Source organism: Oncorhynchus kisutch, linkage group LG22 (assembly GCF_002021735.2).
Source record: "Oncorhynchus kisutch isolate 150728-3 linkage group LG22, Okis_V2, whole genome shotgun sequence".
Lineage (NCBI taxonomy): Eukaryota > Metazoa > Chordata > Actinopteri > Salmoniformes > Salmonidae > Oncorhynchus > Oncorhynchus kisutch.
Genome location: NC_034195.2, coordinates 57,061,054 through 57,087,248, shown reverse-complemented (window position 1 = coordinate 57,087,248; position 26,195 = coordinate 57,061,054). Strand labels below are relative to the sequence as shown.

Sequence of the window (26,195 nt, the reverse complement as noted above, 5' to 3'; positions counted from 1 at the left end):
CGGGCCCAGGTCTCTGTATTGGAGAGAGATGGTGCATTCTGAACTTGAGATGGGAATAAGTATTTTATTAACTTGAGATATTCAGATACCAGATAATATCCAAAGGGGTCCTTCATCACGTACTAATACATGTATATACTAAATTCTGTATTACATGACATATGAGGAACACAATCAATGTGGTTTCAAAGAGGACAGTGGTCAGTGAGTAAGGAAAAGATATCACTACTGTCTTCCCGTCAGGGAGGGGAAGACAAAAAGCGTTACACATATTCAGAGCAATGAATGGAAAGGCTAGAATAATACAATACTCCAGTGTATAAATCCATCACTCTTTCAGTAGGCTGCTAGCGTGGCTTCTGGCCAAACCTTTTTCTCCTTCTGTTACACAAGGCCATGTCACAAAATGGCCCCCTTTTGTTAGTTTAAATAAATAGGATTTTAAACACTCTGTGGCTCAAACATGAACAGCATTCAATCAATCAGCATTCAATCAAGTCCATGAGCTGCTTCTGTCTTGAGATAAGCCAACTTTCTTGTAGAGAAAGATAAGGCACCAGCGGTTTAAAAAACACCATTCAGATGTTGATATTTGTGTGGGTTATCAACATCATCATCGAGAGCAGAAAGAAATCGCCAATCTTCTACAATTCAAGCATATAAAGTTAACATACATGTGGCTAAGAAAGTACTTTGTCTAAAACACAAATGTAGTATTTGCTAGTGGTCCAGTGAGTGAGTTACTGTGTACTAAGTTTCCAGTGGGCAAGTTACCGTGTACTAAGTTTCCAGTGGGCAAGTTACTGTGTACTAAGTTTCCAGTGGGCAAGTTACTGTGTACTAAGTTTCCAGTGGGCAAGTTACTGTGTACTAAGTTTCCAGTGGGCAAGTTACCGTGTACTAAGTTTCCAGTGGGCAAGTTACTGTGTACTAAGTTTCCAGTGGGCAAGTTACCGTGTACTAAGTTTCCAGTGGGCAAGTTACTGTGTACTAAGTTTCCAGTGGGCAAGTTACTGTGTACTAAGTTTCCAGTGGGCAAGTTACTGTGTACTAAGTTTCCAGTGGGCAAGTTACCGTGTACTAAGTTTCCAGTGGGCAAGTTACTGTGTACTAAGTTTCCAGTGGGCAAGTTACCGTGTACTAAGTTTCCAGTGGGCAAGTTACCGTGTACTAAGTTTCCAGTGGGCAAGTTACAGTGTACTAAGTTTCCAGTGGGCAAGTTACTGTGTACTAAGTTTCCAGTGGGCAAGTTACTGTGTACTAAGTTTCCAGTGGGCAAGTTACTGTGTACTAAGTTTCCAGTGGGCAAGTTACAGTGTACAAAGTTTCCAGTGGGCAAGTTACAGTGTACTAAGTTTCCAGTGGGCAAGTTACTGTGTACTAAGTTTCCAGTGGGCAAGTTACAGTGTACTAAGTTTCCAGTGGGCAAGTTACTGTGTACTAAGTTTCCAGTGGGCAAGTTACTGTGTACTAAGTTTCCAGTGGGCAAGTTACTGTGTACTAAGTATTTTCATTGTTCTTCAAACATATAGTCAGTGTTGGACCTGAACAATGGATGCAGTTATCAGCTGCTGAGATCATACAGTGATCCAGATCATACAGTGTATATACAGTGTTCCAGATCATACAGTGTCTATACAGTGTTCCAGATCATACAGTGTCTATACAGTGTTCCAGATCATACAGTGATCCAGATCATACAGTGTATATACAGTGTTCCAGATCATACAGTGTCTATACAGTGTTCCAGATCATACAGTGTATATACAGTGTTCCAGATCATACAGTGTCTATACAGTGTTCCAGATCATACAGTGTATATACAGTGTTCCAGATCATACAGTGTTCCAGACCATACAGTGTATATACAGTGTTCCAGATCATACAGTGTATATACAGTGTTCCAGATCATACAGTGTATATACAGTGTTCCAGATCATACAGGGTATATACAGTGTTCCAGATCATACAGTGTTCCAGATCATACAGTGTATATACAGTGTTCCAGATCATACAGTGTATATACAGTGTTCCAGATTATACAGTGTATATACAGTGTTCCAGATCATACAGTGTATATACAGTGTTCCAGATCATACAGTGTATATACAGTGTTCCAGATCATACAGTGTATATACAGTGTTCCAGATCGTACAGTGTATATACAGTGTTTCAGATCATACAGTGTTCCAGATTATACAGTGTATATACAGTGTTCCAGATCATACAGTGTTCCAGATTATACAGTGTATATACAGTGTTCCAGATCGTACAGTGTATATACAGTGTTCCATCCAGTCATATAATTAGAATTATTCTAACTCTATGGTTCCAGTACAGTGTTCCAGATTATACAGTGTATATACAGTGTTCCATCCAGTCATATTATTAGAATTATTCGAACTCTATGGTTCCAGTACAGTGTTCCAGATTATACAGTGTAGCTGTGCTGCTGAGATCATACATTGCAGAGCCATACTGTGTATTTAGAAATATATGGTTGTTATACAGTGTACATCCTCAGCAATGTTCCCAGTTATCTGAGTTGATATCCAGTCTTATCATGGCGAGTCATTCCTTATAACATGTATTTACTCCTGTGAATCAATGCATTTAGAATTAAAAGGTGTTTCTTTATATAACATTGGCCTTCGTGGATCAGCTAGCTACCTATATAGATCCATCATCACCAAAAACAAGCTGATGTAGCTGAAATCACATCACAGCGACCAGTAGCTTATCTGTTACGACACATTTATGCACTACGTACGCAGTGCAAGTAGTGCACTATATAGGGAATAGGGTTCTATAGGGCTTTGGTCTAAAGTAGTGTACTGTATAGGGAATAGGGCTCTGGTCTAAAGTAGTGCACTATATAGGGAATAGGGTTCTATAGGGCTCTGGTCTAAAGTAGTGTACTATATAGGGAATAGGGTTCTATAGGGCTCTGGTCAACATTAGTGTACTATATAGGGAATAGGGTTCTATGGGGCTCTGGTCTAAAGTAGTGCACTATATAGGGAATAGGGTTCTATAGGGCTCTGGTCAACATTAGTGTACTATATATAGGGAATAGGGTTCTATAGGGCTCTGGTCTAAAGTAGTGCACTATATAGGGAATAGGGTTATATAGGGCCCTGGTCTACAGTAGTGTACTATATAGGGAATAGGGTTCTATAGGGCTCTGGTCTAAAGTAGTGTACTATATAGGGAATATGGTTCTATAGGGCTCTGATCTAAAGTAATGCACTATATAGGGAATAGGGTTCCATATGGCTCTGGTCACTATATAGGGAATAGGGTTCCATAGGGCTCTGGTCTAAAGTAGTGCACTATATAGGGAATAGGGTGCCATTTGGACGCATCCAGTGAGTAAATCAATCTGACCCAGAGTAAAGCAGCCCGGTACGTAATAACGTTACTCATGATACGCCACTGAGATCAGCTGTGAACATGACTCCCCTTATTATTTGCTGAGGCACAGTCTGCGTCCCCAATGGTACCCTATTCCCTATTTAGTACACAATAGAGTGAAGGGGGTTCCATTTGGGACTAAGACACAGTGTTCTAGAACCAAATGGAATTTCCATTAAACATTAAACCATTAGTTCGAAACAGGGTTTTGTTTTCAGTCATTAGGAAAGGTTAGAGTGTAGAGGCGGCAGGTAGCCTAGTGGTTAGAGTGTAGATGAGAAAACCAGTTCAGTAAAATGTTTAAGGATGCTATAAATTGGCAAAAAAAACATAGTTATTAAGACATAATATACAGTGCATTCAGAAAGTATTCACACCCCTTGACTTTTTCCACATTTTGTTACGTTAAAACATTATTCTAAAATGGATTAAATCGTTTTTCCCCTCCGTCATCAATCTGCACACAATACCACATAATGACGAAGCAAAAATCAGGTTTTTAGAAAGAAACAAGAACAGAAATACCTCATTTACATCAGTATTCAGACCCTTTGATATGAGACTGGACATTATGTACATCAGTATTCAGACCCTTTACTATGGGACTGGACATTATTTACATCAGTATTCAGACCCTTTACTATGGGACTGGACATTATTTACATCAGTATTCAGACCCTTTGCTATGAGACTCTAAAGTTCAGGTACATCCTGTTTCCATTGATCATCCTTCTCTGGTCTGATGAAACCAAGATCTTTGGCCTGAATGCCAAGCGTCTGGAGGAAACCTGGCACCATCCCTACTGGGGAAGCATGGTGGTGGCAGCATCATGCTGTGGGGATGTTTTTCAGCGGCAGGGACTGGGAGACTAGGCAGGATCGAGGGAAAGATGAACGGAGCAAAGTACAGAGAGATCCTTGATGAAAACCTGCCCCAGAGCGCTCAGGACCTCAGACTGGGGCGAAGGTTCACCTTCCAACAGGACAACGACCCTAAGCACACAGCCAAGACAACGCAAAAAAAAAGAAGGTTGTAACGTAACAAAATCTGGAAAAAGTCAAGGGGTCTGAATACTTTCCCGAATGCACTGTAAATCATCATGATAGACATGCGTCTCACATCATATATGGCATAGGAGCTTGGGTGGATACAGTTCCACATTCATGCCTCTCTCATAAGTTTGAGAGCAGAACAAATAGTTTTTCGATCCCGAATTGGAAGGAAAGAGCCAGAGAGAGGAGAGAGGAGAGAGGAGAGAGATGGGAGGAGAGAGGAGAGAGGAGAGAGGAGAGAGATGGGAGGAGAGAGGAGAGAGGAGAGAGGAGAGAGGAGAGAGGAGAGAGGAGAGAGGAGAGAGGAGAGAGATGGGATAGGAGGTGTAGTAGTTAAGATACCAGTCAGGGGATACGTTCAAAGCAGCATACTAGTTTGCCTGCTTAGTTTCCTCTCCTCTCAAGAGCAGCTGCTTTGTATGATGAAGTAGAAGTCAGAGTGTGGCGGTGTGGTAGATACGTTCTCCTCCTCTACGCCACAGCTCAGTTCACTCTGCCAGAAGGAGAAGAGGGCAGAGGGCAGAGGTCAAGTTTAGAGGAAGCAACTTTCATACGGATTTTAAATGGTCAAATGTATTTAAATTCAATACTCACAGACTTGGCCACTCTGAAGTGATAGGTAACGTCCTGGAATGACAGTACAGATACTGACCACAGGTGATCTGTCCCCTGAGGAGAAAGAGGTCAAGAGGTCAGTCAGTAGCTCCATAAACTGGGAAGTCAGTAACAGGGGTTTTGGGGTCAATTCCACAGTTAATTTGGGAATGATTATAATGTCAGTTGAAGTGGAATTGCCCCCAAAACGCTGTTCAGTAACATCTCTATTGTTTTATGATGGTAGTGTGTAGATGTACCTCAGTAGCTGTCCTTTCTCCAGCGTAGAGCTCTGTCTCTCTGTGGTCAGGACACAGACGTCCCCTGGTGACTGCACACTGTTTGACCCACACGCTGACGCTGGATCTGAGGACGGGAGGGAGGAATATAATGTTATTTGTACTGTTGATCTTATCATTGGAAATATCCACGAGATGGTGTGCCTGGCAGTTGCATGTGTGTGAACGGTAGAAATACTGTAGCTGTCAGGTGAATGGTAGATATACTGTAGCTGTCAGGTGAATGGTAGATATACTGTAGCTGTCAGGTGAACGGTAGATATACTGTAGCTGTCAGGTGAATGGTAGATATACTGTAGCTGTCAGGTGAATGGTAGATATACTGTAGCTGTCAGGTGAATGGTAGATATACTGTAGCTGTCAGGTGAATGGTAGATATACTGTAGCTGTCAGGTGAATGGTAGATATACTGTAGCTGTCAGGTGAATGGTAGATATACTGTAGCTGTCAGAACGGTAGATATACTGTAGCTGTCAGGTGAATGGTAGATATACTGTAGCTGTCAGGTGAATGGTAGATATACTGTAGCTGTCAGGTGAATGGTAGATATACTGTAGCTGTCAGGTGAATGGTAGATATACTGTAGCTGTCAGGTGAATGGTAGATATACTGTAGCTGTCAGGTGAATGGTAGATATACTGTAGCTGTCAGGTGAATGGTAGATATACTGTAGCTGTCAGGTGAATGGTAGATATACTGTAGCTGTCAGGTGAATGGTAGATATACTGTAGCTGTCAGAACGGTAGATATACTGTAGCTGTCAGGTGAATGGTAGATATACTGTAGCTGTCAGGTGAATGGTAGATATACTGTAGCTGTCAGGTGAATGGTAGATATACTGTAGCTGTCAGGTGAATGGTAGATATACTGTAGCTGTCAGGTGAATGGTAGATATACTGTAGCTGTCAGAACGGTAGATATACTGTAGCTGTCAGGTGAATGGTAGATATACTGTAGCTGTCAGGTGAATGGTAGATATACTGTAGCTGTCAGGTGAATGGTAGATATACTGTAGCGGAGCAGGCCGTGTTGATTCAGGTGAATGTGTGGAGCAGGCCGCGTTGGTTCAGGTGAATGTGCGGAGCAGGCCGTGTTGATTCAGGTGAATGTGTGGAGCAGGCTGTGTTGGTTCAGGTGAATGTGTGGAGCAGGCTGTGTTGGTTCAGGTGAATGTGTGGAGCAGGCTGTGTGTACTCACCTCATGTGTAGAGTGATTTGTGACATGGAGGAGTTCCTGGTTCCTTGGAGTGATACTGAATAGCTGTTGACAAAACCGAAAATCATTATACAATGCAGTCACACAATATCTACCTGGTGTCATGTATTCCACATAGTGTCATGTATTCCACAAAGTGTCATGTATTCCACATAGTGTCATGTATTCCACATAGTGTCATGTATTCCACATAGTGTCATGTATTCCACATAGTGTCATGTATTCCACATAGTGTCATGTATTCCACATAGTGTCATGTATTCCACATAGTGTCATGTATTCCACATAGTGTCATGTATTCCACATAGTGTCATGTATTCCACATAGTGCCATGTATTCCACATAGTGCCATGTATTCCACATAGTGTCATGTATTCCACATAGTGTCATGTATTCCACATAGTGTCATGTATTCCACATAGTGTCATGTATTCCACATAGTGTCATGTATTCCACATAGTGTCATGTATTCCACATAGTGCCATGTATTCCACATAGTGTCATGTATTCCACATAGTGTCATGTATTCCACATAGTGCCATGTATTCCGCATAGTGTCATGTATTCCGCATAGTGTCATGTATTCCACATAGTGCCATGTATTCCACATAGTGTCATGTATTCCACATAGTGTCATGTATTCCACATAGTGTCATGTATTCCACATAGTGTCATGTATTCCACATAGTGTCATGTATTCCACATAGTGCCATGTATTCCGCATAGTGTCATGTATTCCACATAGTGTCATGTATTCCACATAGTGTCATGTATTCCACATAGTGTCATGTATTCCGCATAGTGTCATGTATTCCACATAGTGCCATGTATTCCACATAGTGTCATGTATTCCACATAGTGTCATGTATTCCACATAGTGTCATGTATTCCACATAGTGTCATGTATTCCACATAGTGTCATGTATTCCACATAGTCTCATGTATTCCACATAGTGTCATGTATTCCACAAAGTGTCATGTATTCCACATAGTGTCATGTATTACACAAAGTGTCATGTATTCCACATAGTGCCATGTATTCCACATAGTGCCATGTATTCACATAGTGTCATGTATTCCACATAGTGTCATGTATTCCGCATAGTGTCATGTATTCCACATAGTGTCATGTATTCCACATTGTGTCATGTATTCCACATAGTGTCATGTATTCCGCATAGTGTCATGTATTCCACATAGTGTCATGTATTCCACATTGTTGAACTACACTTTACCAATACAGTCTTAAGAGAAACACACAGGCAGACCCACAGCTGTGTAGAGAACCACACAGGCAGACCCACAGCTGTGTAGAGAACCACACAGGGAGACCCACAGCTGTGTAGAGAACCACACAGGCAGACCCACAGCGGTGTAGAGAACCACAGTAGCAGACCCCCCAGCTGTGTCACAGTAGCAGACCCACCTGCAGCTGTGTAGAGAACCACAGAAGCAGACCCCCCAGCTGTGTAGAGAACCACAGTAGCAGACCCCCCAGCTGTGTAGAGAACCACAGAGGCAGACCCACCTGCAGCTGTCAGGATGGGGACAGTTGTGTGATGAAATGAGTTGGTTTGTCTCCAGGATGTGCAGATCTATAAGGGAAGGGGATGATCTTCCTCCTGTTTCCTCCTCCGTGCTGATGTGTGTGTTGTCCCTGCGTTGTCTCTGAGGAAGGGGCAGTGTCTGCTGGTCTTCAGGCCCACCCGGTCCAGGCAGCCGGTTGTTGACCCCCCCCACTCCCCCTACACCCCCCAGGTCCTGTGCAGGGGCAGGTTTCTTAGCCTTGGACAGGTAGATGGGGGCGGAGGTGTGGCTGAGACGGTTCCGGTAGCGTCCGTCCTTGTCCATAGGCCTGGACTTGGCCTTCTTGTTGATGCTGCGCAGTGTAGGGACTGGACTACTCACTTCTACAAGAGAGAGGATGGAGACAGGTACCATTTAATGGAGACAGGTACCATTTAATGGAGACAGGTACCATTAATGGAGACAGGTACCAAATGGAGACAGGTACCATTTAATGGAAACAGGTACCAAACGGAGACAGGTACCATTTAATGGAGACAGGTACCATTTAATGGAGACAGGTACCATTTAATGGAGACAGGTACCATTTAATGGAGACAGGTACCAAATGGAGACAGGTACCATTTAATGGAGACAGGTACCATTTAATGGAGACAGGTACCAAACTGAGACAGGTACCATTTAATGGAGACAGGTACCATTTAATGGAGACAGGTACCATTTAATGGAGACAGGTACCAAACGGAGACAGGTACCATTTAATGGAGACAGGTACCAAACGGAGACAGGTACCATTTAATGGAGACAGGTACCATTTCATGGAGACAGGTACCATTAATGGAGACAGGTACCATTAATGGAGACAGGTACCATTTAATGGAGACAGGTACCATTTAATGGAGACAGGTACCATTTAATGGAGACAGGTACCAAACGGAGACAGGTACCATTTAATGGAGACAGGTACCATTTAATGGAGACAGGTACCAAACTGAGACAGGTACCATTTAATGGAGACAGGTACCATTTAATGGAGACAGGTACCAAACAGAGACAGGTACCATTTAATGGAGACAGGTACCAAACGGAGACAGGTACCATTTAATGGAGACAGGTACCAAACGGAGACAGGTACCATTTAATGGAGACAGGTACCATTTAATGGAGACAGGTACCATTTAATGGAGACAGGTACCAAACGGAGACAGGTACCATTTAATGGAGACAGGTACCATTTAATGGAGACAGGTACCAAACGGAGACAGGTACCATTTAATGGAGACAGGTACCATTTAATGGAGACAGGTACCATTTAATGGAGACAGGTACCAAACGGAGACAGGTACCATTTAATGGAGACAGGTACCAAACGGAGACAGGTACCATTTAATGGAGACAGGTACCATTTCATTGAGACAGGTACCATTAATGGAGACAGGTACCATTAATGGAGACAGGTACCATTTAATGGAGACAGGTACCATTTAATGGAGACAGGTACCATTTAATGGAGACAGGTACCATTAATGGAGACAGGTACCATTAATGGAGACAGGTACCATTTAATGGAGACAGGTACCATTTAATGTAGACAGGTACCATTTAATGGAGACAGGTACCATTTAATGGAGACAGGTACCATTTAATGGAGACAGGTACCATTTAATGGAGACAGGTACCATTTAATGGAGACAGGTACCATTTAATGGAGACAGGTACCATTTAATGGAGACAGGTGGGTCAATGTTTTCTTACCCAGTGTTGACTGGTTGTTGCTTGGCGACAGAGTAGTTGCTGATTGGTTGTTTGTGGCAGTTGTATGTGGACAGCAAGCTGCAGGATTGGCCAGTGAAGGAGAGGGTGGGACTGTATCTACACAGAATAGATAGGTTCATAACATATGATTTATGATGATGTCCTGTAGGATCAGTTTGGTTTCTAATATCTTTATGAGAATCCTAAAACAATACTCTATACATTGTGTTTAGATCGTAAAGTCCGTTACAAATACATGGTGCCCATCTTTAGTCAGTCCAATAACTAACAATAACTAAATAAGCCTCAGAGATAGCTAGTCCTTTCTACCACTAAATACTGCCCATCTAGCAATCCGAAGAGGGATGTATATGTCTGTGTGTCTCTGACCTTGACGCGTGGAGATGGTGGATCGAGGAGCAGAGGCCATCCTAGATGATCCCTCTGCAGACCTGGACCAGAGGGGTATGAAAACATACTGTGAGAGGAGAAGGGAGATGGAATGGAATAGAATATAATAGAATGGAATGGAATAGAATAGAATAGAATGGAATAGAAGGGAATAGAATATAATAGAATGGAATAGAATGGAATAGAATAGAATGGAATAGAATGGAATAGAATGGAATGGAATGGAATAGAATAGAATGGAATGGAATAGAATGGAATATAATGGAATTTAATGGAATGGAATGGAATAGAATAGAATAGAAGGGAATATAATGGAATTGAATGGAATAAAATAGAAGGGAATGGAATAGAATAGAATGGAATGGAATAGAATGGAATAGAATAGAATGGAATAGAATAGAATGGAATGGAATAGAATTGAATGGAAAATAATAGAATAGAAGGGAATAGAATATAATAGAAGGGAATATAATAGAATGGAATGGAATAAAATATAAGGGAATAGAATAGAATAGAAGGGAATATAATAGAATGGAATGGAATAAAATAGAAGGGAATAGAATAGAATGGAATGGAATGGAATATAATATAATATAATATAATATAATATAATGGAATGGAATAGAAGGGAATAGAATAGAATGGAATGGAATAGAATAGAATGGAATAGAATGGAATGGAATAGAATGGAATGGAATGGAATGGAATGGAATAGAATAGAATGGAATGGAATGGAATATAATATAATATAATATAATATAATATAATGGAATGGAATAGAAGGGAATAGAATAGAATGGAATGGAATAGAATAGAATGGAATAGAATGGAATGGAATAGAATGGAATAGAATAGAAGGGAATATAATAGAATGGAATAAAATAGAAGGGAATGGAATAGAATGGAAGGGAATATAATATAATGGAATAGAAGGGAATGGAATAGAAGGGAATGGAATAGAATAGAATGGAATAGAAGGGAATGGAAGAGAATGGAATGGAATAGAAGGGAATGGAATAGAAGGGAATGGAAGAGAATGGAATGGAATAAAAGGGAATGGAATAGAAGGGAATGGAATAGAAGGGAATGGAATAGAATGGAATGGAATAGAATGGAATGGAATAGAATAGAATAGAATGGAATAGAATGGAAGAGAATGGAATGGAATGGAAGAGAATGGAAGAGAATGGAAGAGAATGGAATGGAATAGAATAGAATGGAATGGGATGGAATAGAAGGGAATAGAAGGGAATAGAATGGAATGGAATGGAATAGAAGGGAATGGAATAGAAGGGAATGGAATAGAATGGAATGGAATGGAAGAGAATGGAATGGAATAGAAGAGAGATGGAAGGGAATGGAATAGAAGGGAATAGAATAGAATGGAAGAGAATGGAATGGAATGGAATAGAAGGGAATGGAATAGAATGGAAGAGAATGGAATGGAATGGAATAGAAGGGAATGGAAGAGAATGGAATGGAAGGGAATGGAATGGAATGGAATGGAATAAAATAGAATGGAATAGAAGGGAATGGAATAGAAATGAATGGAATGGAAGAGAATGGAATGGAATAGAAGGGAATGGAATAGAAGGGAATGGAATAGAATGGAATGGAATAGAAGGGAATGGAATAGAAGGGAATGGAATAGAATGGAATGGAATAGAAGTAAATGGAATAGAAGGAAATGGAATAGAATGGAATGGAATAGAAGGAAATGGAATAGAAGGGAATGGAATAGAAGGGAATGGAATAGAATGGAATAGAAGAGAATGGAATAGAAGGGAATTCCTAGCAGATGGCATCAGATGGGGAGGGGCATAGATATTGCAGGATAATCACATGTGATAGAATAGTAATGAATGCTGAAATGTCACCTTTGTACTTTGTATAGTTGATTTAATGGTCTCCAGAATGATGTGCTCATGTTGGTGTTTAATGGCTGTTTATAAGTGGTGAAACACAATACACATTTCAACTATGGGTGGACAATAAAAGTGTTTCTCATTCTAAAGTAATCATACAGAGTTTTGAATATGAGACTAGTGGATTCGGTTGTACAGTGTTGGTGCTGGTTGAAAGTGGTTTGTTCCTTTCACCCTACCTACTTTCAGAATACATTTGCCAGTATAGGCCTACTTCATGGAATGTTCCAGACTGAGCAACCAAGTCAACAGTAGAAATGAGTCATGACCTCTTGAGACACAGCCTGGGAAACACCCTAATTACCAACTTAAAGTACGGAGTAGAGTAGGGAATGAGAGTAGGGAATGAAAAAATAAAAGAGAGAGAGAAAGGTAGAGGAAGAAAGGTAGAGGGAGAGCATACCATGGACAGAGTGGTGGACAGAGTGGTGGACAGAGTGGTGGACAGAGTGGTGGACATAGTGGTAGACAGAGTGGTGGACAGAAAGTGACTGTAGCAGTGAAGATGAGCGTCCAAGAGACATACAGGGAGCAGGAAGCTACATAGCTACAGAGGACATAAGAGACATACAGGGAGCAGAAAGCTACATAGCTCCAGAGGACATAAGAGACATACAGGGAGCAGGAAGCTACATAGCTACAGATGACATAAGAGACATACAGGGAGCAGGAAGCTACATAGCTACAGAGGACATAAGAGACATACAGGGAGCAGGAAGCTACATAGCTACAGAGGACATAAGAAAGATACAGGGAGCAGGAAGCTACATAGCTAGAGGACATAAGAGACATACAGGGAGCAGGAAGCTACATAGCTACAGAGGACATACGAGACATACAGGGAACAGGAAGCTACATAGCTAGAGGCCATAAGAGACATACAGGGAGCAGGAAGCTACATAGCTACAGAGGCCATAAGAGACATACAGGGAGCAGGAAGCTACATAGCTACATAGGACATAAGAGACATACAGGGAGCAGGAAGCTACATAGCTACAGAGGACATAAGAGACATACAGGGAGCAGGAAGCTACATAGCTACAGAGGACATAAGAGACATACAGGGAACAGGAAGCTACATAGCTACAGAGGACATAAGAGACATACAGGGAGCAGGAAGCTACATAGCTACAGAGGACATAAGAGACATACAGGGAGCAGGAAGCTACATAGCTACATAGGACATAAGGAAAAGAATAGCAATATTACTCACATGGCTACAGAAGGCAGAGAGTACACAGGAGAAATGCAAAGGAGAGAGGAGTGAAACTGGTTTGTGTGTGATGTAGGATGTAGTGTGCATGCAGCCCTGAGACATGGCTGGTGACTCCTGTGTGGTCATGTTTCAGGGCTACGGGGATATGGTTGATGCATCTGGATGCGGTCATGTATCAGGAGAAAGGAGAGAGGAGTGAAACTGGTTTGTGTGTGATGTAGGATGTAGTGTGCATGCAGCCCTGAGACATGGCTGGTGTCTCCTGTGTGGTCATGTCACGACTTCCACTGAAGTTGTTCCCTCTACTTGTTCGGGCGGCGCTCGGCGTTCGGTGGTCGTCGTCACCAGCTGCCACCGATCCATTTTTCTATTTTCCATTTGTTATGTCTTGATTGTACACACCTGGTTCCCATTACGTTATTATCATTTCCCTATTTAACCCTCTGGTTCCCGTTATGTGTTGTGCGTGATTGTTCCTGGTTTTGTGTTAGTCGTTTGTGTTAGGGTTTGTTATCCCTGCGTGGATTTATTGGCTGATAAATGTTTCAGAGTAAAGTCCGTTATTTGACTCAGTACTGACTCCGTCCTTACCTCTGCACGACTGACACTCGACAGGTCATGTTTCAGGGCTACGGGGATATGGTTGATGTATCTGGTGGTCATACGTACACGTCTTTCTCACTGACGTCCCCTCTGTGGTGCAGTGTCAACACATAGAGTACGGACATGGAGATGACACTGAAGGTCATGACGACGACCAGAGCCAGAATGGTTCCCTGCATGAACCTGTGACTGATGCAGCCCTGCTCTGGAGTCGCACTCTGGAATTACATCGAAACACAGGTTTGACATTTTAAATGCTGGTTTTCCAGGCTGAGCGAGAGAGAGAGGAGGGCTTCTGTACTGGTGTTCATGTGTAGGGAAACATCTACCTTATTCCCAGGTTTCACTGTCTTCCTCTTCAGGGGGCCACTTCCTGTCCTGCTGAACTGGCTCCCTGATTGGCTGGAGCCAGAGACAGGAATAATTTAAAAAAATCACCCACCAAATACATTCGGTATGTCAAATAATTTAAAATACTGGAACAGCACTTGATTACCAATGGAATTGTACCAATAGGTATAATCAGGTGCTCCTCTTAGAATGTATTTAACATGTAAAGGTGTGTCCTACCTGGTGGTGCCTCCGCTGACGGTACTCTTCATGCTGTCCAGACGGCGGAGTTTGGCCAGCTTCCTGCTCCAGCGCTCCAGCTCATCTATACGAGTCTCCAGGTTGTCAGTCAGTTTACACAGCTCCTTCACTGCACCGACGTTCTCCATGAAGATACGGTCCTAGAGAGAGAGAGAGAGGGGAGAGACAGGGGGGGTGAGGGAGGGAGGGAGGGAGGGAGGGGGGGGAGGGAGGGAGGGGGAGTGAGTGAGTGAGGGAGGGGGGAAAGTGAGTGAGGGAGGGGGGAAAGAGTGAGGGAGGGGGAGACAGTGAGGGAGGGTGTGGGAAGGGGAGAGAGTGAGGGAGGGAAAGAGAGGGAGAGGGAGGCGGGAGAGAGGGGTGGAGGGCAAAGGGAGCGAGGGAGTGGGGGAGAGAGAGGGAGGGAGAGGGATGAAGAGAGGAAGAGAGGGGGAGGCAGGGAGAGGGGTAGAGAAAGACGCAGGGAGAGGGGGAGTAAGAGAGAGAGGGGGGGGGGAGAGAGGAAGGCACAGAAGTCAATGTCTGTTGCAAATTCCGGAAACTTTTCCAGAGTTCTCGGCTCCTTAGACATATCAGATGGAGGATTTCCAGTTTCTAAGGAGGTAGAAAACAGTATTCCTGGTTGCTATGTGTGTGTGTGTGTGTGTGTGCTACCTTGTTGACCACCAGAAGTTTAGGGATGGTCTCTCCATTGGAACAGATGACGTCTCCTCCCTCCCTCACGGCTTCAGGCAGAATCTGCTGCACGTCCTGAGCAATCACTCCTGGATAATACAACACCTTACTGTAAACTCCTATCACTCCTGGATAATACAACACCTTACTGTAAACTCCTATCACTCCTGGATAATACAACACCTTACTGTAAACTCCTATCACTCCTAGATAATACAACACCTTACTGTAAACTCCTATCACTCCTAGATAATGCAACACACTACTGTAAACTCCTATCACTCCTAGATAATGCAACACACTACTGTAAACTCCTATCACTCCTAGATAATACAACACCTTACTGTAAGATCCTGGAGACATTGTTGCATGGAATACAACAGAAGACAATATGGGGAAGCAGGATGTAGAGACAGACAATATGGATAAGCAGGATGTATAGAGACAGACAATATGGGGAAGCAGGATGTATAGAGACAGACAATATGGAGAAGCAGGATGTATAGAGACAAATCCAATCTACAGGGAGGATGTATAGAGACAAATCCAATCTACAGGGAGGATGTATAGAGGTAGAGACAATATGGTGCAGCACAACACAAATCCAATCTACACAAAATAACAGATCACAGATACAATAGGAATGCAATAGATTTCCAGTGCATTTCATTGTCTATTGGTTGTGTATTGATTGCTATTGGTTGTGCATTGATTGTCCATTTTATTTTACATTTATTTTACTAGGCAAGTCAGTTAAGAACAAATTCTTATTTTCAATGACGGCCTAGGAACAGTGGGTTAACTGCATGTTCAGCTGCCTTGTCAGCTCGGGGGTTTGAACTTGCAACCTTCCGGTTACTAGTCCAATGCTCTAACAACTAGGCTACCCTGCCGCCCTTCCACTCTAACAACTAGGCTACCCTGCCGCCCCTCCACTCTAACCACTAGGCTACCCTGCCGCCCCTCCACTCTAACAACTAGGCTACCCTGCCGCCCCTCCACTCTAACAACTAGGCTACCCTGCCACCTATTGATTGTTATTGGTTGTGTATTGATTGTCTGTTGCTTGTGTATTGATTGCTATTGGTTGTCTATTGATTGCTGTTGGTTGTCTATCATGTAAACCTAAAACAAAGTGTTGTATTGGTTACCAGTCTCTGGGCTGGTGTCTATGCCCACGCTTGAAGCAAACTCAGGCTTGTACTGATAATGAACCAGCCTCATCTGACTGATCCGCTTCAGGTTGTCTGTAGTGTTTACCTATTTACACACACACACACACACACACACACACACACACACACACACACACACACACACACACACACACACACACACACACACACACACACACACACACACACACACACACACACACACACACAGAGAGAGGATGACAATGTATGGATGTTACTGTGGAGTTACAGAACGTACAGAACATACATAACATATAGAACATATAGAACATACAGAACATACAGAACATATAGAACATACAGAACCTATAGAACATATAGAACATATAGAACATACAGAACATATAGAACATATAGAACATATAGAACATATAGAACATACAGAACATATAGAACATATAGAACATACAGAACATATAGAACATACAGAACATACAGAACATATAGAACATACAGAACATATAGAACATACAGAACATATAGAACATACAGAACATATAGAACATACAGAACATATAGAACATACAGAACATATAGAACATACAGAACATATAGAACATATAGAACATATAGAACATACAGAACATATAGAACATACAGAACATATAGAACATACAGAACATATAGAACATATAGAACATATAGAACATATAGAACATACAGAACATATAGAACATACATAACATATAGAACATACAGAACATATAGAACATACAGAACATATAGAACATACAGAACATATAGAACATATAGAACATACAGAACATATAGAACATACAGAACATATAGAACATATAGAACATACAGAACATATAGAACATACAGAACATATAGAACATATAGAACATATAGAACATACAGAACATATAGAACATACAGAACATATAGAACATATAGAACATACAGAACATATAGAACATATAGAACATACAGAACATACAGAACATATAGAACATACATAACATTCAGAACATATAGAACATATAGAACATATAGAACATATAGAACATACAGAACATACAGAACATATAGAACAGACAGAACATATAGAACATACAGAACATACAGAACATATAGAACATACAGAACATATAGCTATAGTTCGATGGCTGTATGGTTTCAGGACAATGAACAGAAGACAGAATATAACATGTTGTGATTTATTGTAATATTCTATAGCACAAATAAAAACCAATTCTCTCAGGGAATATTTGGATCGTGATCGAGCATGCATTTTCATAACTTCACAAACACATGCAGAACACACACCACATACATCCCCCTCACCTCGTGGACATTCTCTTTAGCCCGTATATCGGACGGGTGCACCAGTGACCCCATGACCTTCAGGTTACCGTGGATGACCATGGCCTCGTCTGGCCGGTCGGTGTTGATACCGACCCGGCCGTGGTGGTACACTGAGTCAGGTAGCTGACCACGCTGCCACAACACCTCACTGTCACTCTCAAACTGACCCGGGTTAGACGCCTGGAAACCCAGAGAGGGAAAGGGACAGACAACACAGAGATATTTAGACGGAGAAATTGTATAGTTGAGGAGATGTGAAAGATGAGTTACATATGTAACTACAGGTCCTGGATTCCTCTTTCGTTTGCAGTGCTAGTACTACACCGAGTAGCTTCCTCAACAAGCTGATCTGCGTTTGCAGTGCTAGTACTACACCGAGTAGCTTCCTCAACAAGCTGATCTGCGTTTGCAGTGCTAGTACTACACCGAGTAGCTTCCTCAACAAGCTGATCTGCGTTTGCAGTGCTAGTACTACACCGAGTAGCTTCCTCAACAAGCTGATCTGCGTTTGCAGTGCTAGTACTACACCGAGTAGCTTCCTCAACAAGCTGATCTGCGTTTGCAGTGCTAGTACTACACCGAGTAGCTTCCTCAACAAGCTGATCTGCGTTTGCAGTGCTAGTACTACACCGAGTAGCTTCCTCAACAAGCTGATCTGCGTTTGCAGTGCTAGTACTACACCGAGTAGCTTCCTCAACAAGCTGATCTGCGTTTGCAGTGCTAGTACTACACCGAGTAGCTTCCTCAACAAGCTGATCTGCGTTTGCAGTGCTAGTACTACACCGAGTAGCCTCCTCAACAAGCTGATCTGCGTTTGCAGTGCTAGTACTACACCGAGTAGCTTCCTCAACAAGCTGATCTGCGTTTGCAGTGCTAGTACTACACCGAGTAGCTTCCTCAACAAGCTGATCTGCGTTTGCAGTGCTAGTACTACACCGAGTAGCTTCCTCAACAAGCTGATCTGCGTTTGCAGTGCTAGTACTACACCGAGTAGCTTCCTCAACAAGCTGATCTGCGTTTGCAGTGCTAGTACTACACCGAGTAGCTTCCTCAACAAGCTGATCTGCGTTTGCAGTGCTAGTACTACAACGAGTAGCTTCCTCAACAAGCTGATCTGCGTTTGCAGTGCTAGTACTACACCGAGTAGCTTCCTCAACAAGCTGATCTGCGTTTGCAGTGCTAGTACTACACCGAGTAGCTTCCTCAACAAGCTGATCTGCGTTTGCAGTGCTAGTCCTACACCGAGTAGCTTCCTCAACAAGCTGATCTGCGTTTGCAGTGCTAGTACTACACCGAGTAGCTTCCTCAACAAGCTGATCTGCGTTTGCAGTGCTAGTACTACACCGAGTAGCTTCCTCAACAAGCTGATCTGCATGGAATTTGTAAGAGCCTCAACATAGATCTAAAAACAGTGATTTATTATTATATTTACTGAATAAAGAATGTAGACCACAACAGATGTAGACAGATGGGTATCAGGGTTGGGTCTCTTTACATTTCAATTCAGTAAGGAAACTACAATTCTCATTTTGGAATCATGAGCACAATTTCAGTTTCTTTCCTGCTAGGTAAATACTGAGGTAGATCAGACGAGGACGGTCAGACAGACAGAGGTTATTGAGACAGATCAGAGGAGGACGGCCAGACTGACAGAGGTTATTGAGACAGATCAGAGGAGGACGGCCATACTGACAGAGGTTATTGAGACAGATCAGAAGAGGACGGTCAGACAGACACGGCCAGACTGACAGAGGTTATTGAGACAGATCAGAGGAGGACGGCCAGACTGACAGAGGTTATTGAGACAGATCAGAAGAGGACGGTCAGACAGACACGGCCAGACTGACAGAGGTTATTGAGACAGATCAGAGGAGGACGGCCAGACTGACAGAGGTTATTGAGACAGATCAGAGGAGGACGGTCAGACAGACAGAGGTTATTGAGACAGATCAGAGGAGGACGGCCAGACTGACAGAGGTTATTGAGACAGATCAGAGGAGGACGGTCAGACAGACAGAGGTTATTGAGATAGATCAGAGGAGGACGGCCAGACTGACAGAGGTTATTGAGATAGATCAGAGGAGGACGGCCAGACTGACAGAGGTTATTGAGATAGATCAGAGGAGGACGGCCAGACTGACAGAGGTTATTGAGATAGATCAGAGGAGGACGGCCATACTGACAGAGGTTATTGAGACAGATCAGAGGAGGACGGCCAGACTGACAGAGGTTATTGAGACAGATCAGAAGAGGACGGTCAGACAGACAGAGGTTATTGAGACAGATCAGAAGAGGACGGTCAGACACGGCCAGACTGACAGAGGTTATTGAGACAGATCAGAAGAGGACGGCCAGACTGACAGAGGTTATTGAGATAGATCAGAAGAGGACGGTCAGACAGACACGGCCAGACTGACAGAGGTTACCCTGACGATGATCCTCTCGGACACCTGCGCGGCCACCGTGAAGCTCTGACTGTGGGTCTGGGTCTGGGCCTGGGCCTGCAACGCTACCACCAACATGAAGTACCTATGAAGCAAAACAATTCAAAACAATTAAATCACACATTTGTGTCTTTGTATTTCCATGAAATGTATTTGACTGCCAAAAAGTCAAGTCAACACACTTTAAAGAAGGCAATGTGGGATTCAAACAACATTGGAAAGTTCAAAAAAGGGATTGTTCAATCACATGATTCGCTTTGTATTGTTTTATCTTTATTTACTAACTAGGAAAGTCAGTTAAGAACAAATTCATACTTGCCTTGTTCAGGGGCAGAAAGACAGATTTGTACCTTGTCAGCTCGGGGATTCAATCTTGCAACCTTTCAGTTACTAGTCCAACGCTCTAACCACTAGGCTACCTGCCCCTTTAGCTGTGACTATATTGACGATAGAGCACTGGTATTGCTGTATCCTATAGTACCTCTGATCAGGGTTGGGTTTGCCTTTCTTCCTCATGTTATTGGCTGTGGTCTCACTGAAGTGTAGTCGTCCCACTGTTACCTTGGTAACCTGCTCCGGGGGCAGTGTCACCCTGAAAACACACACATGACACTTTAACCATTTTGTAAACAGTATTTACCTTTTCTACTGGTCTTAACCCTTTATATATAGTATTTACCTTTTCTACTGGTCTTAACCCTTTATATATAGTATTTACCTTTTCTACTTGTCTTAACCCTTTATATACAGTATTTACCTTTTCTACTGGTCTTAACCCTTTATATATAGTATTTACCTTTTCTACTGGTCTTAACCCTTTATATACAGTATTTACCTTTTCTACTGGTCTTAACCCTTTATATACAGTATTTACCTTTTCTACTTGTCTTAACCCTTTATATATAGTATTTACCTTTTCTACTGGTCTTAACCCTTTATATACAGTATTTACCTTTTCTACTGGTCTTAACCCTTTATATACAGTATTTACCTTTTCTACTGGTCTTAACCCTTTATATACATTATACTGTGTCCACTTGTCTTTTTGTAACCCCTGAGAGAATTATAGAGTATTTTCCTCACTCTGTGATGAACCTATTTACATGTGAGTAATTTAGCAGATGCTCTTATCCAGAGGGTTCACAATCATTCTCTAACTAATAGACAAATCAGTGCTAGAAGACTGAGACTCTGGTCTGAAGGGTCTCTACTCACAGTACTGGTTTGAAGGGTCTCTCTACTCACAGTACTGGTTTGAAGGGTCTCTCTACTCACAGTACTGGTTTGAAGGGTCTCTACTCACAGTACTGGTTTGAAGGGTCTCTCTACTCACAGTACTGGTTTGAAGGGTCTCTCTACTCACAGTACTGGTTTGAAGGGTCTCTACTCACAGTACTGGTTTGAAGGGTCTCTCTACTCACAGTACTGGTTTCAAGGGTCTCTACTCACAGTACTGGTTTGAAGGGTCTCTCTACTCACAGTACTGGTTTGAAGGGTCTCACTACTCACAGTACTGGTTTGAAGGGTCTCTACTCACAGTACTGGTTTGAAGGGTCTCTCTACTCACAGTACTGGTTTCAAGGGTCTCTACTCACAGTACTGGTTTGAAGGGTCTCTCTACTCACAGTACTGGTTTGAAGGGTCTCACTACTCACAGTACTGGTTTGAAGGGTCTCTACTCACAGTACTGGTTTAAAGGGTCTCTTGCTGCGGTCTGACTGGGACTGCTCCACGTTGATGGACTGGTTCATGGCTTCCAGCTGGGAGACAACACAGGAGAGGGTTCGGAAGAAAGTAGCATTACATTCAATCAAACACTGACCCCTTCCTCCTGTAGCTCTGAAGGGTTTGGAAAAGGTGGCCAAAACTCCCACTCCCGCTAATCCGAAGGCAAGTTGGACCAATTACCATTTTGTCTAAAACTTATCCAATTATCTTACACCTACAGGAATGACGTCAGTTAGAAGGTAAAGGCTAGGGGATGATTAGGCATTCACAAATCGGATCACCTCTCTTCCCTCACCTTAACCCCATTGAGTTTGAGGTAGAAGCAGTCGATAGGCTGGAGGCCATCGCTGGTCTTGATGTACTTGGGATCTCCCAGCATGCCGCAGTACACGGTGACCTGGAAGTGATTTTTCTTCTGACATACGAAGGCGTCGTCCGCCAGGGAGAAGTTAAAACCTTTATCAGCGTCGACGCGATAGGTGGGCATTGGGCTAGAGAGGGAGGGAGAGATGGAGGGAGGGAGAGAGGGAGGGAGAGATGGATGGAGGGAGAGATGGATGGAGGGAGAGATGGAGGGAGGGAGAGAGGGAGGGAGAGATGGAGGGAGAGATGGAGGGAGGGAGAGAGGGAGGGAGAGATGGAGGGAGGGAGAGATGGATGGAGGGAGAGATGGAGGGAGGGAGAGAGAGATGGAGGGAGAGATGGAGGGAGGGAGAGATGGAGGGAGAGATGGAGGGAGGGAGAGATGGAGGGAGAGATGGATGGAGGGAGAGAGAGATGGATGGAGGGAGAGATGGAGGGAGGGAGAGATGGAGGGAGGGAGAGATGGAGGGAGGGAGATATGGAGGGAGGGAGAGATGGATGGAGGGAGAGATGGATGGAGGGAGAGATGGAGGGAGGGAGAGATGGAAAGAGGGAGAAATGGATGGACAGAGAATTCTTCAAGGGTCTGTCAATATTTTCATGTACTGTACGTTCTCTACCATTGCACTTGCACTCCCTGAGCTAAATATGGAGGTTTGGATGAAAAGAGAGGTCTGTGTAAAAGGGATTGGTTCACATCTGCCTGGCTACCCAAACTCCTTGCTCCGGCCAACAGATGTTAGATTCTTCTACTCAATGAGTCTGGATCTGAGCACCTCCCTGACGATTTCTAGAACGCAAACAAATTCGAACCATTCTGATTGGTTCAATAAGGCGATGGGTTGAGCAAGAGCGGTGGTGGTGTTTTGAAAATGTGTCATTGGCTTTGATACTCCTGATTGGTTAGAGGCAAGGTACCCTGCCCTCTGCCCAGTACCCTGCCCAGTATCCTGCCCTCTGCCCAGTACCCTGCCCTCCGCCCAGTACCCAGCCCTCTGCCCAGTATCCTGCCCTCTGCCCAGTACCCTGCCCTCCGCCCAGTACCCTGCCCTCTGCCCAGTATCCTGCCCTCTGCCCAGTATCCTGCCCTCTGCCCAGTACCCTGCCCTCCGCCCAGTACCCTGCCCTCCGCCCAGTACCCTGCCCTCCGCCCAGTATCCTGCCCTCTGCCCAGTATCCTGCCCTCTGCCCAGTATCCTGCCCTCTGCCCAGTACCCTGTCCTCTGCCCAGTACCCAGCCCTCTGCCCAGTATCCTGCCCTCTGCCCAGTATCCTGCCCTCTGCCCAGTACCCAGCCCTCTGCCCAGTACCCAGCCCTCTGCCCAGTACCCAGCCCTCTGCCCAGTATCCTGCCCTCTGCCCAGTACCCAGCCCTCTGCCCACTACCCAGCCCTCTGCCCAGTACCCAGCCCTCTGCCCAGTACCCAGCCCTCTGCCCAGTACCCTGCCCAGTATCCTGCCCTCTGCCCAGTACCCAGCCCTCTGCCCAGTACCCAGCCCTCTGCCCAGTACCCTGCCCAGTATCCTGCCCTCTGCCCAGTACCCAGCCCTCCGCCCAGTACCCAGCCCTCTTCCCAGTACCCTGCCCTCTGCCCAGTATCCTGCCCTCTGCCCAGTATCCTGCCCTCTGCCCAGTATCCTGCCCTCTGCCCAGTACCCAGCCCTCTGCCCAGTACCCAGCCCTCTGCCCAGTACCCTGCCCAGTATCCTGCCCTCTGCCCAGTATCCTGCCCTCCGCCCAGTACCCAGCGCTCTGCCCAGTACCCAACCCTCTGCCCAGTACCCAGCCCTCCGCCCAGCACCCAGCCCTCTGCCCAGTACCCTGCCCTCCGCCCAGTACCCAGCCCTCCACCCAGTACCCAGCCCTCCGCCCAGTACCCAGCCCTCCGCCCAGTACCCAGCCCTCTGCCCAGTACCCTGCCCAGTATCCTGCCCTCTGCCCAGTACCCTGCCCAGTACCCAGCCCTCTGCCCAGTACCCTGCCCAGTACCCAGCCCTCCGCCCAGTACCCAGCCCTCTGCCCAGTACCCTGCCCAGTACCCAGCCCTCTGCCCAGTACCCTGCCCAGTATCCTGCCCTCTGCCCAGTACCCTGCTCTCCGCCCAGTATCGTACTCTCCCCCTCAGTCACTGCCACTAGCCAGCTGCCTCTGAGTTCTCTACCCTGCACCTTAGGGACTGCTGCCCTATGTACATAGAAATTGAACACTGGTCACTTTAATAATGTTTACATACTATTTCTATATCTGCTGCTGTGCTAAATGTTAGATCATAAAACATTTTATGATTGTGTTCTTGTTGACATTTACTACATTAATTGTTGGGAACATAAGCATTTCAATACACATGCCATAACACCTGCTAAACTGTGTACGCGACTAATACAATTGGATTTGATTTGAATAGATTCATCAATAGGTTCATCATTAGATTTGTCAATAGGTTCATCAATAGATTCATCAATAGGTTCATCAATAGATTCATCAATAGGTTCATATACAATACCGGTCATTTTTAGAACACCTGCTCATTCCAGGGTTTTTCTTTATTTGTACTATTTACTACATGGTAGAATAATACTGAAGACATCAAAGCTATGAAATAACACACATGTAGTAACCAAATAAGTGTTGAGCTAATCAAAATGTATTTTATATTTGAGATTCTTCAAATAGCCTCCCTTTGCCTTGATGACAGCTTTGCACACTCTTGGCATTGTTGAAGACCTTACAGACTCCACTATGGTTTATGAGTCATGTTGAATAACTTACAGTCTCCACTATGGTTTATGAGTCATGTTGAAGACCTTACAGTCTCCACTATGGTTTATGAGTCATGTTGAAGACCTTACAGACTCCACTATGGTTTATGAGTCATGTTGAAGACCTTACAGTCTCCACTATGGTTTATGAGTCATGTTGAAGACCTTACAGACTCCACTATGGTTTATGAGTCATGTTGAAGACCTTACAGTCTCCACTATGGTTTCTGAGTCATGTTGAAGACCTTACAGTCTCCACTATGGTTTATGAGTCATGTTGAAGACCTTACAGTCTCCACTATGGTTTATGAGTCATGTTGAAGACCTTACAGACTCCACTGTGGTTTATGAGTCATGTTGAAGTCCTTACAGTCTCCACTATGGTTTATGAGTCATGTTGAAGACCTTACAGACTCCACTATGGTTTCTGAGTCATGTTGAAGACCTTACAGTCTCCACTATGGTTTATGAGTCATGTTGAAGACCTTACAGTCTCCACTATGGTTTATGAGTCATGTTGAAGACCTTACAGACTCCACTATGGTTTATGAGGTTTATGAGTCATGTTGAAGACCTTACAGTCTCCACTATGGTTTATGAGTCATGTTGAAGACCTTACAGACTCCACTATGGTTTATGAGTCATGTTGAAGACCTTACAGACTCCACTATGGTTTATGAGTCATGTTGAAGACCTTACAGTCTCCACTATGGTTTATGAGGTTTATGAGTCATGTTGAAGACCTTACAGTCTCCACTATGGTTTATGAGTCATGTTGAAGTCCTTACAGTCTCCACTATGGTTTATGAGTCATGTTGAAGTCCTTACAGTCTCCACTATGGTTTATGAGGTTTATGAGTCATGTTGAAGACCTTACAGTCTCCACTATGGTTTATGAGTCATGTTGAAGACCTTACAGACTCCACTATGGTTTATGAGTCATGTTGAAGACCTTACAGACTCCACTATGGTTTATGAGTCATGTTGAAGACCTTACAGTCTCCACTATGGTTTATGAGGTTTATGAGTCATGTTGAAGACCTTACAGTCTCCACTATGGTTTATGAGTCATGTTGAAGTCCTTACAGTCTCCACTATGGTTTATGAGTCATGTTGAAGT

General features: G+C 43.8%; 1 protein-coding gene across 3 annotated transcripts in view; it reads right to left on the bottom strand.

Annotated features, from left to right (window-relative positions):
* Nucleotides 1-4,410: 4,410 nt before the first annotated feature.
* The window catches only part of myrf (myelin regulatory factor), a 72,364-nt gene continuing 50,579 nt past the window's right edge, over nucleotides 4,411-26,195 (bottom strand). For 2 of the 3 annotated variants that reach the window (XM_031802111.1, XM_031802113.1), the window contains exons 8-24: nucleotides 22,248-22,443; nucleotides 21,908-21,984; nucleotides 20,706-20,816; nucleotides 20,198-20,309; nucleotides 17,760-17,960; nucleotides 16,428-16,536; nucleotides 15,256-15,365; nucleotides 14,584-14,744; nucleotides 14,343-14,415; nucleotides 14,080-14,231; nucleotides 10,249-10,310; nucleotides 9,859-9,975; nucleotides 8,105-8,486; nucleotides 6,559-6,621; nucleotides 5,322-5,427; nucleotides 5,062-5,136; nucleotides 4,411-4,960 (exon numbers count right to left, since the gene is read on the bottom strand). In XM_031802111.1, the coding sequence (XP_031657971.1) occupies nucleotides 4,868-4,960; nucleotides 5,062-5,136; nucleotides 5,322-5,427; nucleotides 6,559-6,621; nucleotides 8,105-8,486; nucleotides 9,859-9,975; nucleotides 10,249-10,310; nucleotides 14,080-14,231; nucleotides 14,343-14,415; nucleotides 14,584-14,744; nucleotides 15,256-15,365; nucleotides 16,428-16,536; nucleotides 17,760-17,960; nucleotides 20,198-20,309; nucleotides 20,706-20,816; nucleotides 21,908-21,984; nucleotides 22,248-22,443 (2,200 nt within the window). In that variant the 3' untranslated portion in view covers nucleotides 4,411-4,867. The remainder of the gene's footprint in view (nucleotides 4,961-5,061; nucleotides 5,137-5,321; nucleotides 5,428-6,558; nucleotides 6,622-8,104; nucleotides 8,487-9,858; nucleotides 9,976-10,248; nucleotides 10,311-14,079; nucleotides 14,232-14,342; nucleotides 14,416-14,583; nucleotides 14,745-15,255; nucleotides 15,366-16,427; nucleotides 16,537-17,759; nucleotides 17,961-20,197; nucleotides 20,310-20,705; nucleotides 20,817-21,907; nucleotides 21,985-22,247; nucleotides 22,444-26,195) is intronic. The other variant, XM_031802112.1, reaches the window with a different exon arrangement.